The sequence below is a fragment of the Dipodomys merriami genome, unplaced genomic scaffold, assembly GCF_024711535.1.
Source record: "Dipodomys merriami isolate MVZ:Mamm:240054 unplaced genomic scaffold, mDipMer1.0.p SCAF_16, whole genome shotgun sequence".
Lineage (NCBI taxonomy): Eukaryota > Metazoa > Chordata > Mammalia > Rodentia > Heteromyidae > Dipodomys > Dipodomys merriami.
The window spans coordinates 6,898,076-6,919,139 of NW_027202937.1; the positions used below are offsets into that span (position 1 = coordinate 6,898,076).

At 38.5% G+C, this 21,064-nt stretch overlaps 1 protein-coding gene across 1 annotated transcript in view; it reads left to right on the plus strand.

Annotated features, from left to right (window-relative positions):
* Btbd9 (BTB domain containing 9) overlaps positions 1-21,064 on the plus strand; it is a 333,829-nt gene that overhangs the window by 21,084 nt on the left and 291,681 nt on the right. The window contains exons 2-5 of the mRNA XM_070023845.1: positions 5,022-5,233; positions 6,765-7,128; positions 9,106-9,370; positions 20,678-20,897. Of these exons, the coding sequence (XP_069879946.1) occupies positions 5,049-5,233; positions 6,765-7,128; positions 9,106-9,370; positions 20,678-20,897 (1,034 nt within the window). The 5' untranslated portion in view covers positions 5,022-5,048. The remainder of the gene's footprint in view (positions 1-5,021; positions 5,234-6,764; positions 7,129-9,105; positions 9,371-20,677; positions 20,898-21,064) is intronic.

Below are 21,064 nucleotides of genomic sequence, written 5' to 3' on the forward strand. Positions count from 1 at the left end.
AGTAGTGTAGTTTCCTTACTGTCCCTAGAAAATAAATCTATATGGGAGCCCAGTACCCTCAACTAATAATGGTATTATGGTATCATGACAGATAACATGTCCTGGTTGAAACATGGCTGTTCTCTCTTCTAAGCCCTTCTACTTTTTTTTTTTTTTCTTTTTTTTGCCAGTCCTGGGGTCTGAACTCAGGGCCTGGGCACTGTCCCTGAGCTTCTTTTGCTTTGCTACTTGAGCCACAGCACCACTTCAGCCTTTTCTGTTTATGTGGTACTGAGGAACCAAACCCAGGGCTTAACGCATGCTAAGCAAGCACTTTACCACTAAGCCACATTCCCAGCCCTACTTTTTTTTTTTTTTTAACCTGAGGGAGTAGTTTGAGCAAACAGTTGACCCTTGGAGTTTTTTTTTTTTTTTTGCATCAGCAAATTTATTTTTTTATTATCTTTAATACAAAAGGGTTTCAATTCAGTATGTCAAATTTGTGAGTACCAATCATCTTGATCAGTGTTACCTCTTTCATCTTTTTTTTCCCCATCATTCCCAAACCCACCCATCTTCTTAATTTACCTGGTTACATTTTCACATATGGATATTGAATATTATGCCTGCATTCATTCACTGTTCCCTCTCCATTTACCTGTCCCCTTGCCTCCTCCCCACTTCATCTCCTACACAACACATGGTCAAGCTTCTTGGTACTCTTTTTGTCAAACTGTAAGTTAGTTGTTCAAAGGAGTTACCACCATTGTAATCCTTCTCAGCATATATCATACTTTTAGATAATATTTGTGTATAAATGCACATGACCCCCGTATATGTTCAAATATATATTTATCATTTAGATCTAAGTTCCACATATGAGGGAAAATGTGTATCCTTTGTTTCTCTAAACCTGACTTTTCTTCCTCATCATCAAGAATACAAACAAGAACAGATGCTAAAGAGTCAGTGAGAGATAAAGGAACCCTATTACACTGTTGGCAGGAATGTAAACTGGTGCAACTACTGTGGAAAGCAGCCTGCAGATTCCTCAAAAAACTAAACAAAGAACCTAGCAATACCACTCGAGCATTTATCCAAAATATTTCAGTCAGGATGCAATGCACATACTTGGCACACCCATGTTCATTGCTGCATTAGCAAGTTTGGCTTCCAGGGCTGTAAAAGGACCAGAATCTCAGGACACTTTGTATCTGAGAACATCATTTACCTCTTTAAAATAATACTCAAAATGCAAATATATTCTAGTTGAATTCCCTCAGTGGATGTTTTGATTGTGAACCTGTGTATCTAAGGGTTGTGATCACTCTTAGCTTTGCATTACTATAATGAAATATCCCAATTGGGCTAGCTTTATGAAGAAAAGAGGTTTGTTTAGCTTATAGTTTTGGAGGTTCAATGACAAGGTGCTGGCTTAGTTCAGGACCTCATGGCTAATAGTATTACAATAGTGGGAACAAATGCAGAAGGAAGAAATCACTTCTAAAACAGGAAGCCAGAGAGCAGGGTAGGTGATGGTTGGCTGTTTTTATAGTAGCATTCTTGAGAACTCCCAAAGGATTCCATGAGAATCCCTTAATCATTTACTAGAGCAATGCTCTCAGGGGTCTAAGGACTTCTCACTGGGGCCTCATCTTGGCCCTACCTCCTAAAGGTTAATACTATCACTTTTGGTGACTAAGACTATAATACACAGACCCTTGTGGGACAAAGCTCATCCATGTACCTGCAACAACTGTCTAAATCAGTGACTCTTTTCCAGGCTACTTATTAAAATCACTTCACAGTGGTGATTCTGACGCCTGGGCCCCATTTCAGATCAGTTCAGTACAAATCTGATGGGTGGGACTCAAGCATCCTATATTTTCCTTTTTATCAAAAGCTCTCCTTGTAGATCCAGGGAAAGGTGGGCTTGTTGAAAATTACGGGTATAATTTAAATTATTTCTATACACTAATAAAATTGTGTTTATTCCATACTAAGCGGCTATTTTCTGTGCTCAGTAATATTCTCTTTATGACTCCACTTGGAAAACTATAATTAAAATGTAAATTTAGCAAAAATGAAATTATATGTATTGTAAAGAGAAGATCTGGGAACCTGTTAAGATAGTTACATATGTAGTATTAATATTCATGATACATCATCAGTTGAAGAATTGTAAATTCTTCTGAGCTAGTTAACTGAAAATCAGTCATCATTTATCAGGAGTATTGTATCCCTTCATCTAGGAAAAAGGAGTCTGTTTTGTTTAAAGTCACGAGTCATTATTGAAATAGTGGATAGTAATGTGAGCATTACTGTTGAGAGAAATCTCTAATGGAATTTTGAAGTCAGGCTTTAGTAGCTTTCAGAATTTTATGGTCACTGTTATGAAATAATCGAGTTGTTTTGAGCATCAATTGGATAACCCAGAAGAAACAAGATGACAAAAACTCTTTCTGATCCTTTCTCTAGAGTCTCAGTTCTTATATGCTGAACAATGTCTTTATTATTAGACTGGGCAAGATTGGTAAACCGTGGCCTTTGGGCCAAGTTCAGCTTCTTTTTCCCCAGAGATACTTTTATTGGAACACAGGCATGTTCATTCATTTACTTATGGCCTGTGGCTGCTTTGGAATTCCCAGACAGAGATGAATAGTTGTGACAAAGGTTGTGTAGTGGACAAAGCCTATACTACTTATTCTCTAGCCATTTGCAAAAAGTTTGACAAACCCTGTTAGTCTATTTTGTCATACATTATCTGCAACATATGTCATTTTAAGCTGAATTTGATCTTTTATACACAAATAACTAGAAATGAATAATATAGTGTTTGAGGACTTTCAAGTAGAGATTGCAGTTGAGGGAGAGACTTGCCTTGGTAACAAGGAAAGTAAGCTACCTGTCTTCTTGAGGAGTCTACTGTAGGGGACCAGCAGCTTTGCTCACTTACCTGGGGCATTTATCTCCTTGCCCAGATCATCCACTATGTTCTCCCACCCGTGTTGAGGGGCAGGCACGTGATAGCAGGCACCTAACTTTCTCACACATCTTGCTAAGAATGGAAGATTAGAGCTATTTAGTTTTTTAATCTTTGTCCAAATAGGGGGTTAAAGAAGGTAGAGGGAGGTCTGTTGGAGAGAGCATATCTGACTCAGATCTGCTAATCTCAGTGCCATAGAGCTACCTCTGAACTGCCAGTTACTTCTGTCTACCTGGGGCACTTGAATGTTAGTTAAGACCCTTGTCCACTTTCTGGGTTCCTTGCACCTAGAAAAGGAGTACCTGAAAGTAGAGAGTTAAAGCTAAACATTTTTTTTTTTTTTTTTTGCTTTCTAAGAGCACAATTCCCCTTTCTAACATGTAAATCTGTTAATCAACTTTTGGTCCCTTGACTTTGTTACTTTTGTAGAAAGATAATGCATGGAAAGCAAGAAATCGCCTATCAGTGAAAGAAGATGTAATGACATTCTGGTAAACACTAGCACCAGAGCCACACATTTAGACTGGTCATCTTTTTGTTTTGTTTTTGTTTTTGAGACAGGGCCTTACTGTGTAGTCCAGGCTACCTTCAAACTTATGATGATACTTTTGCTTTAGCCACTGAGTTCTGGGATTAGATTTTTAGCCTACTAAGCCTGTCTGTGAAGTTATGTCTTGATAATAATGCCAGGGTAATTTTTCATTTGAGAATGGTTAGGCTCCTATACATTTTCATTAATAAATGTTTAGTAATTTTTATGACTCCAGAATTTTTTTTTAAACCAGTCCTGGGGCTTGAACTTTGGGCCTGGGCACTGTCCTTGAGCTCCTTTTGCTCAGGGCTAGCATTCTACCACTTGAGCCCCAGTGTCACTTCCGGCTTTTTCTGTGATTAATGGAGACTTTCCTATCCAGGTTGGCTTTGAACCTCATTCCTCAGATCTCAGTCTCTGTGTACCTAAGATTATAGGCATGAGCCACTGGCACCCAGCTGACTTTGGATTTTTTTTTTTTTTTGGTTGGTTGTGGTGCTTGAACTCTGAGCCTGGGCACTGTCCTCAGCTCTTCAGCTCAGGCTAGCGCTCTACCACTTGAGCCACAGTGCCACTTCCTTTTTTTTTTTTTGTGGGTTATTGGAGATAAGAGTCTCATGGACTTTCCTGCCCGGGGGCTGGCTTTGAAACTGGATCTTCAAATCTCAGCCTCCTGAGTAGCTAGGATTACAGGCGTGAGCCACTGGTGCTTGGCTTCCAGAATATTTTTATAAAATATTTAAAATTATTTCAGACCCAAATTTTTTGCATAATACCTAATTACTTCATTTGGGTCTAGATCTATGCCTGAAAAGACTTTGTCTGGGTATAATTGTATGTAACCTTACTAAATTACTGTATGTTAAAAGATTATTCTGCTTGTTGAATTTTCTTTTTCTGAGGTACATAAGGAATATGAGACCTGTATTTGGCTCAATTTTCTAAGCTGTGATGGTTCAAGTGCTCATAGTATTTTTGCTTTCATAGTGTGATAAGGCAGTGAAGGCAATGGCACTAATGAAAGCAAGTTGAGTTACTTTGAGTAAGATTAATAAGGAGACTTGTGGACATTCTGGAGGTTGAAACAGGAAGATTGCCAGTTTAAGCCACACAGTGAGATTTTGTTTAAAAAAAAAAGAAAAGAAAAAAAACCCAAACACTAATGATGAACTTTTTCTTATGTAAAATTTTGAGCACTTTATTTTATTTTTTTTGTTGGTTGAACTCAGGGCCTAGGCACTGTCCCTGATCCTCTTTGTGCTCAAGGCTAGTGCTCTACCACTTTAACCCCACTTCTGGATTTTGAGTAGTGGTTAATTGGAGATTTGTCTCACAAGGACTTTCTTGCCCCAGCTGGTGTGGATCCTCAGTTCTTGGCCTCTTGAGGAGTTAGCTTACAGGACTGAACCACCAGCACTCAGCTTAAGCACTTTAAATGTTTACTTAGCTATGTTTATGATCAGTGTTTTTTATAAAGTGCTCCCCTTGTCCTCCACTAACTCTCATCCCTTCTTTTTAAAATAGGTCAGCGACTATCGCCTGTTCCACAAGATGAGTAACAGCCATCCCTTGCGCCCCTTCACTGCCGTGGGGGAGATTGATCATGTGCACATTTTGTCTGAACATATCGGTGCCTTGTTGATTGGGGAAGAGTATGGTGATGTCACGTTTGTTGTGGAAAAGAAACGGTTCCCTGCCCATAGGGTGATTTTAGCTGCCAGGTGCCAATATTTTCGGTAAGTATAGTATTGTTTTTTGAAGATTCAAGTCACTTGGAGAAAACATTGGTATTTTCTCCTCTATGAGAATATATAAACAAGCATAGAGACAAATTCGAGCAATTTTTCAATTCAGCATCTGTAAAAAATTCCATCTTTATTGACTTCTTGTTATTCTTTGTTTTGAGACTTACCTTAGAAATGAAAACTTAGGGCTGGGAATGTGGCTCAGTGGTAGAGCACTTGCCTTGCATGCATGAGGCCCTGGGTTCGATTCCTCAGCACCACATAAGCAGGAAAAAAAAAAGCCAGAAGTGGTGCTGTGGCTCAAGTGGTAGAGCGCTAGCCTTGAGCTGAAGAGCTGAGGGACAGCATCAAGGCCCAGAGTTCAGGCCCATGACCGGAGGGGGACCCCCCACCCCCACACAAAAAGAAATGAAAACTTAGAAAGTGTATCTTTCACACAGTATTGGTCAACTATTTTCAACTATTTCTCCTCATAGTAGATGACTAATGTGACTTACACTAATGTACTAGCAGATAGACTTCTCGTTGTAGGTAAGCTGCTATTCCAATTAGCTAATGGACATATATGCCTCTTGGTTTCAGACTACTAAGGTCTAGGACTTATAAGCAACCTCTTAGACATAAAATTTGACATTTCTAAGTATTTACTGAAACTAAGTTTCATAGCTCTTAGAATCAAGACAAAACTTTTTTTTTTTTTGTCAGTCATGGGGCTTGAACTCTGGGGGGCCTGGGACAGCTTCAGGGCTAGCACTCTACCACTTGATCCACAGTGCCACTTCCTGCTTTTTCTGCTTAGGTGGTGCTGAGGAATTGAACCCAGGGCCTCATGCATAAAAGGCAAGCACTCTACCACTGAGCCACCTTCCCCCAGCCCCTGTTGTTTGTTTTTATTTTATATCTTCCATTTAGAGTTGAGCTTGAATCTGCCTATGAACCTTTGACATCTTTACCCTGGTTTTTATGGAATTAATGTAAAATTATGGAATTTATGGAATTAAAATTATTTTTAAAATAATTTCTCTTTTAGGGTGCAGGTGGCTCATGTAATCCTAGCTACTCAGGAAGCTGAGACTGAGCATCTAGGTTTCAAGACAAATCTGAGAGATACCTATCCCCAGTTAATAAGCAAAAAGCCAGAAGTGAAAGTATGGCTCAGAGGATATAGCATCAGCAGCATTAACCTTAAGTGAAGAGTTCTAAGCAAGAACATGAAGCCCTGGGTTCAAGACACAATATTGGTGTGCATCCACACACACAAATCATTCTTTTTCTTGGTGGTACTAAGGTTTGAACTTAGGACCTCATGCTTGCTAGGCAGGTACTTTGCATTTGAGTCATACCCCAGCTGGCTTCTTGATTTCTTTACAGAACCATTTAGATGATTACTTTTTGTTTCTTTACTTGGATCTTTGTTAAGCAAATTTATTATTAAATAGTATTATTAGCAATTATTTAATGTATTTTGTAGCAAATCCTATTTGAAATTTCACTTCTACATTTCTTCTCTTCTGATGTGCAGAGCATTACTGTATGGTGGAATGCGAGAGTCTCAGCCTGAAGCAGAAATCCCTCTGCAAGACACCACTGCAGAAGCATTCACAATGCTGCTTAAATATATCTACACTGGGAGGGCAACACTGACAGATGAGAAGGAGGAGGTGCTGCTGGATTTTTTGAGTCTGGCTCATAAATATGGATTTCCAGAGCTGGAAGATTCTACCTCTGAGTATCTCTGCACCATACTCAACATTCAGAATGTCTGTATGACTTTTGATGTTGCCAGTCTGTACTCACTTCCCAAGTTAACATGTATGTGCTGCTTATTCATGGACAGAAATGCTCAGGAGGTACTCTCAAGTGAAGGTTTTCTCTCCCTTTCCAAGGTATATAATAGTCTGCAAGTAATTTGTTGTAAGCATTCATTACTTTATGTCTTTATAGTGATAATACAGCATTGACTGAGATTGGGCAAATAGGGATTATTGGTACCAAAGAGATTGTCTGGTTTCGCTATTTCTGCATCCTGGAGCTCTCTCTCTCTCTTTCTCTCTTTCTCTCTCTGTCTTTCCCAGTCTTAAGTTTGAATTCAGGGCTTTGAGCAAGCTCAGTGGTGCTGTACCACTTGAATAATGGCTTTTTGCTGATTATTTTTTAAGTTTTGTACCCAGGTTGCCTTTGAACTCTGATCCTTGGAGTTCATGAACCACCAGTGCCTGACTTGTTATTTATTTATTTATTTGTTGTTTTTCTTCTTCTCTCCCCACCCTTTGCCAGTCTTGTAGCTTCAACCTGGGCACTATTCCTGAGCTTCTTTTGCTCAAGGCCTATCTCTTGAGCCACAGTGACACATCCAGCTTTTTCTGTTTATGTGGTACTGAGGAATCGAACCCAGGGCTTCATGCATGCGAGGCAAGCACTCTACCACTAACCCACATTCCCAGCCCCTATCTCTCAGTTTTAAAGATCTTTTGGTGTGGATTATGTGGAAAAGAGATTGTTCTTTAGTGTTTTTAATGTGATGACAGATATGATTCTTTGTGGTCTTACAGACACTTTTTGGTTTCATTTTCTCTAATAGAGAACATAGAGAGTACAACTAATAGTTCTTTAAGAGGAAAATTTCTAAAGTAGAAATCATTGAAGGTCTCTAAGTTACTGCATTTATTTATTTATTTATTTTCTTGGGGTCCGGTCGTGGGGCCTGAACTCTGGGCCTAGGTGCTGTCCCTCAGCCCTTCAGCTAAAGGCTAGCACTCTACACTTGAGCGACAGCGCCACTTCCGGCGTTTTTCTTTTTGCTTATGTGGTGCTGAGGAATCGAACCCAGGGCCTCATGCATACAAGGCAAGCACTCTACCACTGAACCACCTTCCCAGCCCCAGTTACTGCATTTATACATTGGCTCAAATTCATCATTACAGCTCAAGTAAAAATACCTTGCTCAAATCTTTTCTGAACTCTGAGTGGTGGTAGTCTCTCCCTTTTTTGTGTTCCTCTTGATGTGTTGGATATCTCAAGTGAGATGTCTTGAAAAGCCAAGTTTGAGTATAAATATTTTTTACTATCCTACTTAATTTTTATAGGCAAGATTTTTTAGGTAGTACTTGTGTTGATGGAGTCAGTGTTGGGAGCTGAGAACAACAACAAAAAATGGTAGTGCAAAATCAAAATATTTTGACTTTTAAGTGCCAGAGGTATCCTTATTGACCTACAAATACACACTCTTCTAAAGAACCTGTTTACTAGGTACTTGAAAGGTAGAGATCAGGGGTTAAGGTTTGGAGCAATTTAAGGCTGGCCTAGGCAAAAACATTTTCTAGACTCCATCTCAACCAGTGGCTAGATGCTATACTATGTACTTATCATCCCAGGAGGAGGTAGAAATAGGATTGCAGTCTAGGCCAGCCTGAATATGAAGTGAGATCCTATGTTGAAAATAATGAACACATAAAAAGAATGATGGAGTGGCTTAAGTGGTAGTGCAACTACTTAGCAAACATGAGATCCTGAGTTCAAACAAAATTACTGCCAAAAAGAAAAAATAATACATTGATAACACTTCATTTTGATATTTTAAGCAAGATTGTTGAGATTGGTATTAGAAAGGATTAAGTTTTGAATAATAGTTTTTTATGTAGTGGTACAGAATGCCTGGGCAGGAAAGAAAGGCGCTACCATCCTTTCTTAATATTCACAGAGCTGTAAGGGTCAAGAGAGTATTGGCACAGTATAAAGAAATAAGAGGGTCAAAAAGAATTGTCTAAATATAAGTAATATCAATGGTTCTGTAAAGGTTTACTGATTGATCATGCATATGATTGGGCCCCATCATAACTGGTTTTTCTCTTTATCCTTTTCAGGCAGCACTTTTAAACATCGTGTTAAGAGATTCATTTGCAGCCCCTGAAAAAGATATTTTCTTAGCCTTGTTAAACTGGTGTAAGCACAATTCAAAGGAGGATCATGCTGAAATCATGCAGGCTGTTCGTTTACCTCTGATGAGCCTCACCGAACTTCTGAATGTTGTGAGACCTTCGGGACTGTTGTCTCCTGATGCTATTCTGGATGCTATTAAAGTACGATCGGAGAGCCGGGATATGGACCTCAATTATAGAGGCATGCTCAGTAAGTTCCTTTTTTCCCTAACTCACCAAGAACTTTTGCTTGCATTTTATGCCATTCTCAACTACAAAAGTAGCTGGAGAACTGCAGTGCTTGTATACATGATATACACAAAACCATAAACACATAACGCTGTCTTCTGTAGCATGTCTTTTCCTGACATCCTCAAGTTCATTTTTCCTGATATTGTGTAGCCATTATAGACCTCAATAGGTATTTCTTGCCACTCTGGAATGGATTTCTCCAATTGCTCTGCAGAATGTTAGAAAAAGACACTTTGCTGAAAAATTTATTCTTGTGTTAAGGCTTTACCTCCCTTTCTCCATCAAGCAAGTACTAAGGACACGCTTCATACTTATTATTAGGTAATATAAACCTTGATGTTCCAAATAACAGCCACAATAGGTAATATTAACAGAGCATTTCTAGCACTTAGGTTGTGAGTTTTCTTATCAATGAAAAAATAATAGTAATTAACACAAAATGTTTATGGTGTATTGAGATTAGTTCCAACATGATCATGTAATTCTGACAGTCCTTTCAGGGACTATTTTTAATTACATTTTATAAATGAGGAAAGTGATGCACAGAGAAATTAGATAGCTTGCCAAGTGTCACACAGAAAGGTGAGATGCTCTGAGTTAAACCGATAGTTTGGCTCCAGAGGCCATGTAATTTACTACTAAACTATGCTGCATATGTACAAAACATACTCTCTGTCTTGGAACTTTTAAATTTCATCATGGAAGCAAAATATAACACCTGTGGTAATTTAAATATAGCAGCTTTCAAGAGGGGTACATGCTGTGGAAATTCAGAAGAGTGCCTTAGGATGATGGAGGAAGATTTCATGTAGATTATGAAACTTGAGTTTGATTTGAAGGGAATCAAAGCATGAGGAACCATGACTATAGAGTATTTTGATTACAACAGAAGGTTTATATTGGTTCATAATAGTGTATAAGTCACTTGAAGCCAAATCATGAAACAGTTTAAAACTCCTTTTTTTTTTTTTTTTGCTAGTCCTTGGGCTTGAACTCAGGATCTGGGTACTTTTCCTGAGTCTTTTGCCCAAGCTAGCACTCTACCACTAGACACAGTGCCACTTCAGGCTTTTTCTGTTTATGTGGTACTGAGGAATTGAACACAGGGCTTCATGCATGCTAGGCAAGCACTCTACCATTAAGCCACATTCCCAGCCCCTTAAATCTCCTTTATATGTAGCAAGGAGCTGATTTTAAGAGAGGGAATCACCTGTGTACAGTGGTTTGTAAAGATTGTCCCAAAGGAAAAAACAGAGCTAGTAAGACCAATGAAGTGAGAATTTAATCTCTGCACAGTTGATACGGCTTTAAACCAGAATGGTTTAAATGAAAAATAAATATATAGAATATATAAAAATAAATATATGGAAGGAATATTGTGGGAAAAATAGTACATCTTGGTGTGATATAAGGGGTTTAAATTTGGAGATTAAGTTTAGAATAAAGTTACCATATTTTCTCAACTTTCTGCTGCATCACATCACAATGTCTACATCCCAACTTCAGAAGTGCTAAAATTTGAAAAATGTATGATTTACAGCTAATGAAATATGGTACTTCCTTAAAGTTAAGATGCTAAACTTGTTTTGGAGTTTATCATGTTTTAATGTTTCCAGGATGCTTAAGGTATAGGCTCTATCTCCTGCTTATTTCTTGAGCAATCTCTTTCTTGACCATGGCTTTATACATACTTGACATACTAATTGATCTCAAATAGGTATCTTTAGTCTGTTTCTCTCCTGACTCATCAGGTCTATTTCCTTTCTCTAGACGTAGTAGAAAAGGCATAGGTTTAGGAGCCAAATAACTTTTATTTCTGCGCCTGACTTCGTCACAATACTTGTATGATCTGGTCATAAATTACTTTAAGGAGTTTTAGTTTTATATTTCATATGTTGTGAGAATTAATTGAAATAATGTGTCCACAAATGTATATAGTTCAACATAGAAAGCTTGTTTATATAACTGATTCATTTTTCCTTATCTCTGCACATTTTTATGGGAATTTTCACATTGATTACATTGTTTTAAGCTTTTTTGCTTTATTTGTCTTTGATCCTTGAAAGCAGGGATGATCTTTGTAGGTCTTTGTATTTTGGCAGTTTAACATACAGAATAGCAGATAGCAGGTACTGGTTGAATGCTTGGCGCGCACCCCCCCCCCTCCAAAACAACAACTTCAGAGAAAGATATAATAGGAATGGGATACACATTGCTGTTGTTTTAGAAGCAGTCAAAGCTAGAGATAAGGAATTGAAACCTTGCTAGGTATGGTGGCTTAAGCCTATAATCTTTGCTATTTGGGAGATGGAAATTAGGGGACAGTGGTTCAAGGCTAGCCCAGGGTTCGAAAGACATTGTCTCAACCAATGGCCAGCTGAGTTGTCACATGCCTGTTATCCCAGTGACAGAGGGAAGCACAAATAGTAGGATTGTAGTCCAGGCCAGCCTAGCCATAAACCAAAACATCACCTTGAAAATAACCAAGGTGAGAAGGAACTGGCAGTGTTGGTCAAGTGGTAGCATGGCCCTAAGTTCCAAACCCCAATACCACCAAAAAGACAAAAAAAAAAGAAAGAAAGAAAGAAAGAAAGAAAGAAAGAAAGAGTTGATACTTGGGCCATAATATAGAGTAGGAAGGAAAAAACAAAGCCTGTGACTTGTAGACAATCTATTCTAGGGAATTTAAGGTAGAGAAGGAAGCATTGGAGAAGTAGGAAGATAGCTTCCAACTAAGACAGAGGAGCATTATAAAGGGTAATTATAGGAGAGTACTTTTAAGTGGAGGAGTGGCTAATGGGGTCATGCTGCTGGGAGGACTTTGGATGTACATTGTGGTGAGTTACTAAGTAGTTTGGGCAGAATCCTGGCTAACAGGGAATTAGAACATGGATGTTTGAAAAGATAGAATATGTAATGTATTGATGATTAGTAAACTGGGATGAAAGGTCGTAGGAAAGTAGTACGGAAGCTACAGAGAACAGGTTGGAAGAGGTCAGAAGAATTGAGGTATTGGTTAGAGTGGGAGACTGGAGGCTGTAGAGGTAACAAGAGTAGTTAATTTTAGACTTTACAAATCCTTTTATGTAACTCCCTTCCCCTTCCCCCATCTTACCCTAGGTCTGATTTGAGCTGCCCTAGAAAGGGATTCATTGAAGAAATAGGCTTGAGATATGGCTTCAGGAGTGAGCTATTTTGGACATTTTACATAGTTACTGTGAGGTTGGAATTGATCAGCTGGTCAGCATAGGTATAAGAAAGACCTGGGTTATAATAAACCATGAGATTATTTATGAAAGGAGTATCAACCAGTTGAGATTATTAACTCTTAAAACATCTTTACTGTGATAATTATTCTCTAGTGTTCTTTATTTTGGAGTAAGTTATAAGGAGCCAGGGAGTAGATTATGAAAATGTTTGGAAATCTTTTATTGAACTTCTAAACCTGAATAATGATTAAACAGCAGGACTTTTTCTCCCTGACTTTTCAAGTATTTGACTAGTAAAATCAATAGTTCAATACTAAGGAAGCCTAATTATTTCTAATGTTATTATTTTTCTTTAAAAATAGGTTATTTTAAAATAAATTTTATTTAAAATATCCACACATTCAGATGGCTACTTTTTATTTTCTTGTAAAGGTTGTGTGGGGGTCGGGGGGAATAACATTTTAGACATGTTCCTGGGCTTAAGGATTTGGAAAGATAGGTCTGTTTATTTTGGAATTATTGACAGAATTTATTGGTTCATTTTTTTCTCTTCCCTGGGACTATGTTTAGTATGTTGAAGGCCTTTTTATGGAATTCAAAGTGGCCCTCTCTTGAACTATGGGCATAGACACTAATGCTTTTTCTCTGAGTACATTACTATTGGTTACTGAATTTTTATTTTCTAACAGCTGCATGTCCTGAAATTTACTACATTACAAAGATTTTCTTCCCCCTTGGGGGAGAAAAAGTATTCAGAGGATGTTTTTAACTTATGAGTGATAGTTGGTTCTTTATATGTATATATAATGATGAACATTTATCTATATAGCTGGGGAAAGGTAATTAGCTTTTTAGTGAAATTGTTTTTTTCTAGGATATTTGAAATACCTACCTCATTTCTTTTCTTTCTTTCTTTTTTTTTTTTTTTTTTTTTTCGGTCGTGGGGCTTGAACTCTGGGCTTGGGTGCTGTCCCTGCACTCTTCAGCTCAAGGCGAGTGCTCTACTCCTTGAGCCATAGTGCCACTTCTGGTTTTCGATCGGTTTATTGGAGATAAGAGTCTCATGGACTTTCCTGCCTGGGCTGGCTTTGAACCACAGTCTTCAGATCTCAGCCTCCTGAGTAGCTAGGTTACAGGCATGAACCACCGGTGCCTGGCCATACCTACCTCATTTCTTTAGCGTTTAGTTTTATTTTAGCTATGGAGGCATTTCTGTCTTGAATATTAGTGCTTTTTCTATGAAGGCTGAGTTGGATTTTGTTTTGTGTAACTCATTTTTTACACTTTGGGAAAGAGAACAATAATTTCTAGTTTCTGCATATTTATAGCAGAGAGCTATATTTACAGATTCTGTCCTGAGAATACTTTTTTTTTGTTGAGTACTTGCCCCAGTGTATTGCTAAGGCAAATTATTGGTTAATGGTGTGTGTGTGTGTGTGTGTGTGTGTGTGTGTGTGTGTGTGTGTGTGTGTGTGTGTGTGTGTGTGTGTGTGTGTGTGTGTGTGTGTGTGTGTGTGTGTGTGTGTGTGTGTGTGTGTCTGTGTCTGTGTGTGTGTGTGTGTGTGTGTCTGTGTGTGTGTGTCTGTGTGTGTGTGTCTGTGTGTGTGTGTCCTATATGTTCAGGATCTCTTCCCATAGTTTCTAGTCAGCAGGCTGAGGGATCTTTGCTCCTGTGATGCTGTGTCATTCTTGGTTTACCTGGCTTGGCTTCTACCAGACTGAGATTCTGGAAAACTATAGCTATGTATTTTTGCCTATATTTTCTAGTACCTAGCATAGCAAGTGAATCTAGACTTTGACTAGATGAATTCATTTCTTCTAAGCTGTCTTAACTGTTTAACAAGACAGTAATAACAATGAACCTTTAAAAATTCTGACTTCTTTTGTTATTGTACCTTCTCAACTGTTGTTTGTTGTGATGGGGAAACGTCATTTACTAATTGGGGGGTTCATAAATCATCTCTAATGAGTGTTTTTCTGTAGAAACATTTATTGTCTGTAGATGTTATTGCGTTAAAAAGCACACTCCTAAGGGAGAGTCTTGTGGTGAACCACACACAGTAAGTAGCTGAAGACTTTTTTTCTCCCCTTAAATACTTAGCATGAAGATCCATCTAGCTCTCTGTTTTTCTTGCTAACCTGTCTACAGTTACTGAGGGAAATTAGTGCCTAAGCCAGACCAAATGGCTGGACTTTGTCTCATGAAGCCAGTACTCATCCATAGATTTTCCTGTCTGGATTTTTTTTTTTGTTTCTGTTTTGCATGTTTTGAGTACCAGTCTTGTCAATTGGGTAAAGAAGACCTCAGAGAGTGAGGATATTGGGGAAAGGTAAAGCAAGACAGGAGCTGTTGAGGAAGTCATTTGTAATGCTGTGGTTACTGGAGAGTATTTTAGGAAGAGAGGATCCATACCTTCTTCAGGAGGAGAAAGGTTGGGAGTAGATATGATTTGGGTTATAGAACTAGGTAAGGAGATTCTGATGGGTAGACATGGTATGGATCCAAATAATCCATCAGGTGAATGACCATGTCCATCTATATATAATAGTCTGAATAAGGATAATTAATAATATAAAACAGGGGCTGGGAAGGTGGCTCAGTGGTAGAGCACTTGCCTTGCATGCATGAGGCCCTGGGTTCGATTCCTCAGCACCACATAAGCAAAAAGAAAAAAGCCGGAAGTGGTGCTGTGGCTCAAGTGGTAGAGTGCTAACCTTGAGCTGAAGAGCTGAGGGACAGTGCCCAGGCTCAGAGTTCAGGCCCCACGACCAGACCCCCCCCCCCCCAAAAAAAAATAATATAAAGCAGAATAAGAAAAACATAAGATGGTCAGCTCAGCACCATTCAAGGTTTGGCCCTGGGTAGCTAGGGGTAGGTACTTTGGTTCTTCTTATCTAATGATTAACTTGTTTATACTTAGCTAGAGCTTCAAAATTCTTTTTTTTCCCTAGTAGCTGTAAAATGCAAAATTACAAGTGCAAAAAATTTTTACGATTGCTACCTATTATTTTGGCTAATTCCTACCATCTTGTATTTTTTTAGTTTTCTTTTTTTTAGGTCCGGTCGTGGGGCCTGAACTCTGGGCCAGGGTGCTGTCCCTCAACTCTTCAGCTCAAGGCCAGCGCTCTACCACTTGAGCCACAGCACCACTTCCGGCTTTTTTCTTTTTGCTTATGTGGTGCTGAGGAATCAAACCCAGGGCCTCATGCATGCAAGGCAAGCGCTCTACCACTGAGCCACCTTCCCAGCCCCCTTTTTAGTTTTCTTACTGTTAGATAAATATGGGAACTAAGAGTACTTACAGTTTGAATTTTTTTCTTTACAAATTTAAAAAAGTTGTTATTATAAAAGTGATGTAGGGAGAGGTTACAGTTACATTTCTTTTTGGACAGTGTTACCCCTTCCCTTGCTTTCTCCTAGTGTTTTCCTCCTGAGTTTGAATTTTTTATGATTTGATTTTTTCAGGATTACTTTTCTTTTGAAGTTTATAACTTAACTATAGATTTTCAAAAAAATACTTAGAGTTATATACATATAATTTTTTGGTTGGTCATGGGGCTTGAACTCTGGACTTGGGCTCTATCCCTACTCTCTTCAGCTCAATGCGAGCGCTCTACCGCTTGAGCCACAGCACCATTTCCGATTTTCTGGTGGTTAATTGGAGATAAGAGTCTTATGGATTTTTCTGCCCAGGCTGGCTTTGAACCATGATCCCCAGATCTCAGCCTCCTGAGTAGTTAGGATTACAGGCGTGAGCCACAGGCGCCCAGCCTTGGAGTTATATTTTTATCCAGCAAGATAGTCACATTCTAGTTACCATGAGTGAATTTCCACTTGTATAAATGTTCTTCATTTTGCAGTGAAAGATACTCTCAGGGAATGCATCTATCAAGAATGGCTCAAATAGTTCTTAAGTACTCTTGAAATAAACTTCAAGAGAAAACAGACTTGTGGTAGAAATTTCATTTCTATTTTAGGCTTTAGTTATATTCATTTGAAACTCTTGTGCCTAGTATATTATTCCTAGCTTGATAAATTTTGATGCTGAGGAAGCTTATGTTGAAGAGAAAATCAAAATGTATCATCAGTTTCTAAATCTGGAACATGATGCTCCTCTCTGAGGCTTATTCATGACTTGTGGTGGTTAAAAAAAAAAATCAGAGAAGAGGGTTCCACTGGTCAGCAGTGGCAGACTGTGTTTCCACATCTTATACCAACAATGAGGGAAAAACATATATATATATATATATATATATATATATATATATATATATATATATGAGCCACCTGCCAAAATTATATATACACAGTTTATCAAGTAGCTACACATGATTGATATCTGAAAAGCACAGCTTTGAAGCTCTTACTTGGGGCATCAGGAAATCCCAGTACCTTTCAAAGTACCTTATATGGAGTGACTGTTGTATAAAGTATACAGTATATAGCACTTCAGCATTTTCTGTAGTGTAATTTTTATAAGGTAGTTAGGTAATTTTTTTTTAGATGAGAAAGCAGATACAGGGGCTGGGAAGATGGCTCAGTGGTAGAGTGCTTGCCTTGCATGCCTGAGGCCCTGGGTTCGATTCCTCAGCACCACATAAGCAAAAAGAAAAAAGCCGGAGGTGCCACTGTGGCTCAAGTGGTAGAGCGCTAGCCTTGTGCTGAAGAGCTGAGGGACAGTGCCCAGGCTCAGTGTACAGGCCCCACGACCGGACCCCCCCCCCCCCCAAAAAAAAAAAAAAAAAAAAGAGAAAGCAGATACAAAGAGACTGAGACCTTACTCAAGGGTGGTGAGTACTAGAGCCTGAGTCTCAAATCTAGATTTTGTTTAGCTTTTTCATATGTTCAGTGCATTTAGAGGAAGGTAGGGTTTAGAAAGAGGGAAAAGGTATGTTCATTCTATCATAAATTCTTCATGAATGTGGGTAACAGATCATAAAAAATGGTATCCATGGTGGTAGTACTGGGTCCTGATCTTAGCTCTGCTGCTTGTGGGTTGCATGATCTTAGATAAGCCCATGGTGCTTTCCTCTGCCTTCATTCCTCTTCTGTGAAATGAATGTAGAAATAGTGGTACTGTACTCAAAGGACTGGTATAGGAGTAAATCAAAGGAGTTAATGTTGTGAACTTCTCAGAGCAGTGGCCGTGTAGCATATAGTACTTATCATGGAAGGTTGACTAGATTGGAAGAATATGGGTGATTATCACAAGCTAATGGACTTTAGAAAGTTATAAATCTGTATCACTTAAGCTTCTGATGGTAAGAAGTTGAGCATGACGGAAGTTGTTTGTTTTTGCTTACTTGCTTCAGTCTTTTGCTAGTTACTGAAACCCTACCAGACCTCAACTTTTTCAGCTACATTTATTGTCCTCTTCTGGAGCCACTCTCTACCTGTCCTTGTTAAAACTCTTTTCTAAAATCTGGTTTTCCCAGAACTTAGTAATGATGAATTACTTAAGTCTTCTTCCTAATAGCCTGCTATAATTTATACTTTCTCCCCTGCAAAGCACATAGCCAAAGTGTGTGAACCCTGAGAATTCAGATTATATTTACAGCCTACAAATTTTCATAGTTCTTACCACACCCATATCCACACCCCCCCCCCCACACGTATTTATTTAGTTTTTGTGGGTCGTGGGGCTTGAACTACACACACATATTTATATACACACATGATTAATCCTACCTACTCAGGAGGCTGAGATCTGAGGATTGCAGTTCAAAGCTAGCCCAGGGAGGAAACTCCCTGAAACTCTTATCTCCAATTAACTGTCAAAACAGGTGGAACTGGGGCTGTGACTCAAAGTGTTAGAGCCCTAGCCTAGTGCCCAGGTCCTGAGCTTAAGCCCTAGGACTAGCACAAAAACAGATTATCCTAATCAAACTCATGTTACTTCCATTTACCTCTTTTCCCCCTTTGTAGCACAGTTTCCACAAGTTTCATTGTTCTATTTTCATATGTGTAAATAAACTACTTTGACCATATACATCTTCATTTACCCTTTCCTGTAGCTCTCTTCCTTCCCAGTTCCTGAGTAGAGCCTGTTTTACTTTCTTGTCATTCATTTTCTTTTTTTAAAGTATGTATTAATAGTACCAGGAGGTTTCAATGTGGTATATCAGACATGCATATATTATAATTTGAATAACCTCTATTGGGTTCTTTTTCCTCACATCCGCCAAGCCCCATATTGATATACAGCTTTTATTCAAGTTGCTTATGTCATCTTCATACATACATACATACTTTGACATTATTCACCCTCTATCTATCTTTCTTTCCCTTTCCTTTTTCCCTCATTCACAGGGGTAGGGAACCTTTTCTCTGTTAAGGGTATTTTTTTTTTTTGCTAACATTATTATGAGCCACCTGCCAAAATTATCAGTATAGGCCATGGGCAGAGCAGATGATGACACACATTATGTACCAAATAATTTTTTCAGCCTTATATAGTTCCTGGGCTGGAGGTTCTCCCACCCCTGCCACAGTCCCATAGTTACAGTCATGTTCTGTGTATGTGTGTAGACATGCATATTTATGAATATGTATGTTTTTTAGGTCTACTTTCCACAGATGAGTAAAGTCATATGATAAGTGGCTTTTGAACTTGGCTTATCTGACTCTCCAGTCTCACCCATTTTTCTTCAAATGACATGATTTCATTTTTCTTTATGGTTGTATAATATGGTGTGTGTGTGTGTGTGTGTGTGTGTGTGTGTGTGTGTGTGTGTGTGTGTGTGTGTGTGTGGTGTGTGGTGTGTGGTGTGTGTGTGTGTGTGGTGTGTGTTCCACTCATCTGGTGTTAGACACCTTGGCTGATTTTACAGTTTGGCTCTTGTGAAGGGTGTTGCAGTGTTTCAGTAAGCTTGTATACAATATACTTGTATTTAAGTACCTTCTTTGGATATTGATTTATACTCCTTCACATTTATGCCCAATAGTGGTATGGCTGGTTTTTTGTATTTAAAGACCATACTATGTACTTTACGAGAATTATCTCAAGTCCTTAAACTTCTAAGCCCATGCAGGGGTAGGAAGTCTTTATTTCTGCCATTTGGATATATATAACATTTGTGGGCCATACAAAATGATCAATACAGGCAGATGGCTGTAAGGCAGCTGAAGAGAAATATGTATGTCTGTCCTGCCATGTACTGAATGATTTTGTGCTCCTTGTATGGCCTGCAGACTGGATGTTCCTCACGGGGCCCAGGCTAGGGGATAGGCACTGTCCTATTAAGAAATAAAGATGAGAGAGAAACTTCGCCAAGGGACCTACCTGATTAAAGATGGAGTCATGGTTATGGTTAAACTGTGATTCCTTAACATGCAGCATCTTGACTTTCCATGGAGAGTTGGTTTTAGAATGAAAGTACCTAAGGGACACACTTTTTGGAGCTGTGAAGTGTGAAGACTTCAAAGTCCCAGATGCAATTGGTACTTCTTAAATTTCATATTGGAGAGGGAAAGGTTTAATAATTTTATACTGATTTTGACTTTCCATTAAAAAAGTCTGAAGTGCAGTAAAATATATTTTCTTTTAAATATTATCTTTTTTAAAAAAGTAGTTGAATTGTTTCAGCATATATGTGTATGACCTAACAGCCATGCTGCATTGAAACCTGTCTCTCTGTTGTTTTTTCAGATACTTGTTTTGCTTTTTTATATTGTGCTCAGTCCAGATGGCAGGCACAGGTCATCCTACAAGCTATTTTTGTCCAGTAGATAGTAAATTCAAGCTAGTAATACGAACTCAACAGAGTTCTTTTGCATTTCCTGGTACATGCTTTTCTTAATATTATTAGCTTTTTCTTTATAACATTTAGTCCTGGCACATTGTGATTTTGACAGTGGCATTACATTTAGACTCTACATGGTATGTTAAACCCCATCAGCATTTCCAAATCTTCTATTTCTATAGACATGGCTATACCCTTTAAAATTAAATGCAGATAACAGAATCAATTAGGATGCTAGAATTATATCTTTTTCTTTAAATGAATAATAATTTTGTAAGTAACTATTAATTTTGTTTTTCTGTTTTTAACTGAAGTACCAGAAGAAAACATTGCAACTATGAAGTATGGAGCCCAGGTCGTAAAAGGGGAGCTGAAGTCTGCCTTGCTCGATGGTGACACTCAAAATTATGATTTGGATCATGGGTTTTCTAGGCACCCAATTGATGATGACTGCCGTTCAGGCATTGAGATTAAGCTAGGTCAGCCATCCATCATCAACCACATACGGATACTCCTGTGGGACCGAGACAGCAGGTGAGTCATTTATGTGACATAAAGAGAAACTTAGCTGACTTCATGGTCAGCCACTTTGGCTTTACAGATTTCAGTTTATTTCTTTATGATCATTTTTATATTTCTCTTGAAGTTCTGTGGGAAGAGTTAAGGTTATATTCCTTTTAAAAACAGTTTTTAAAACTGTT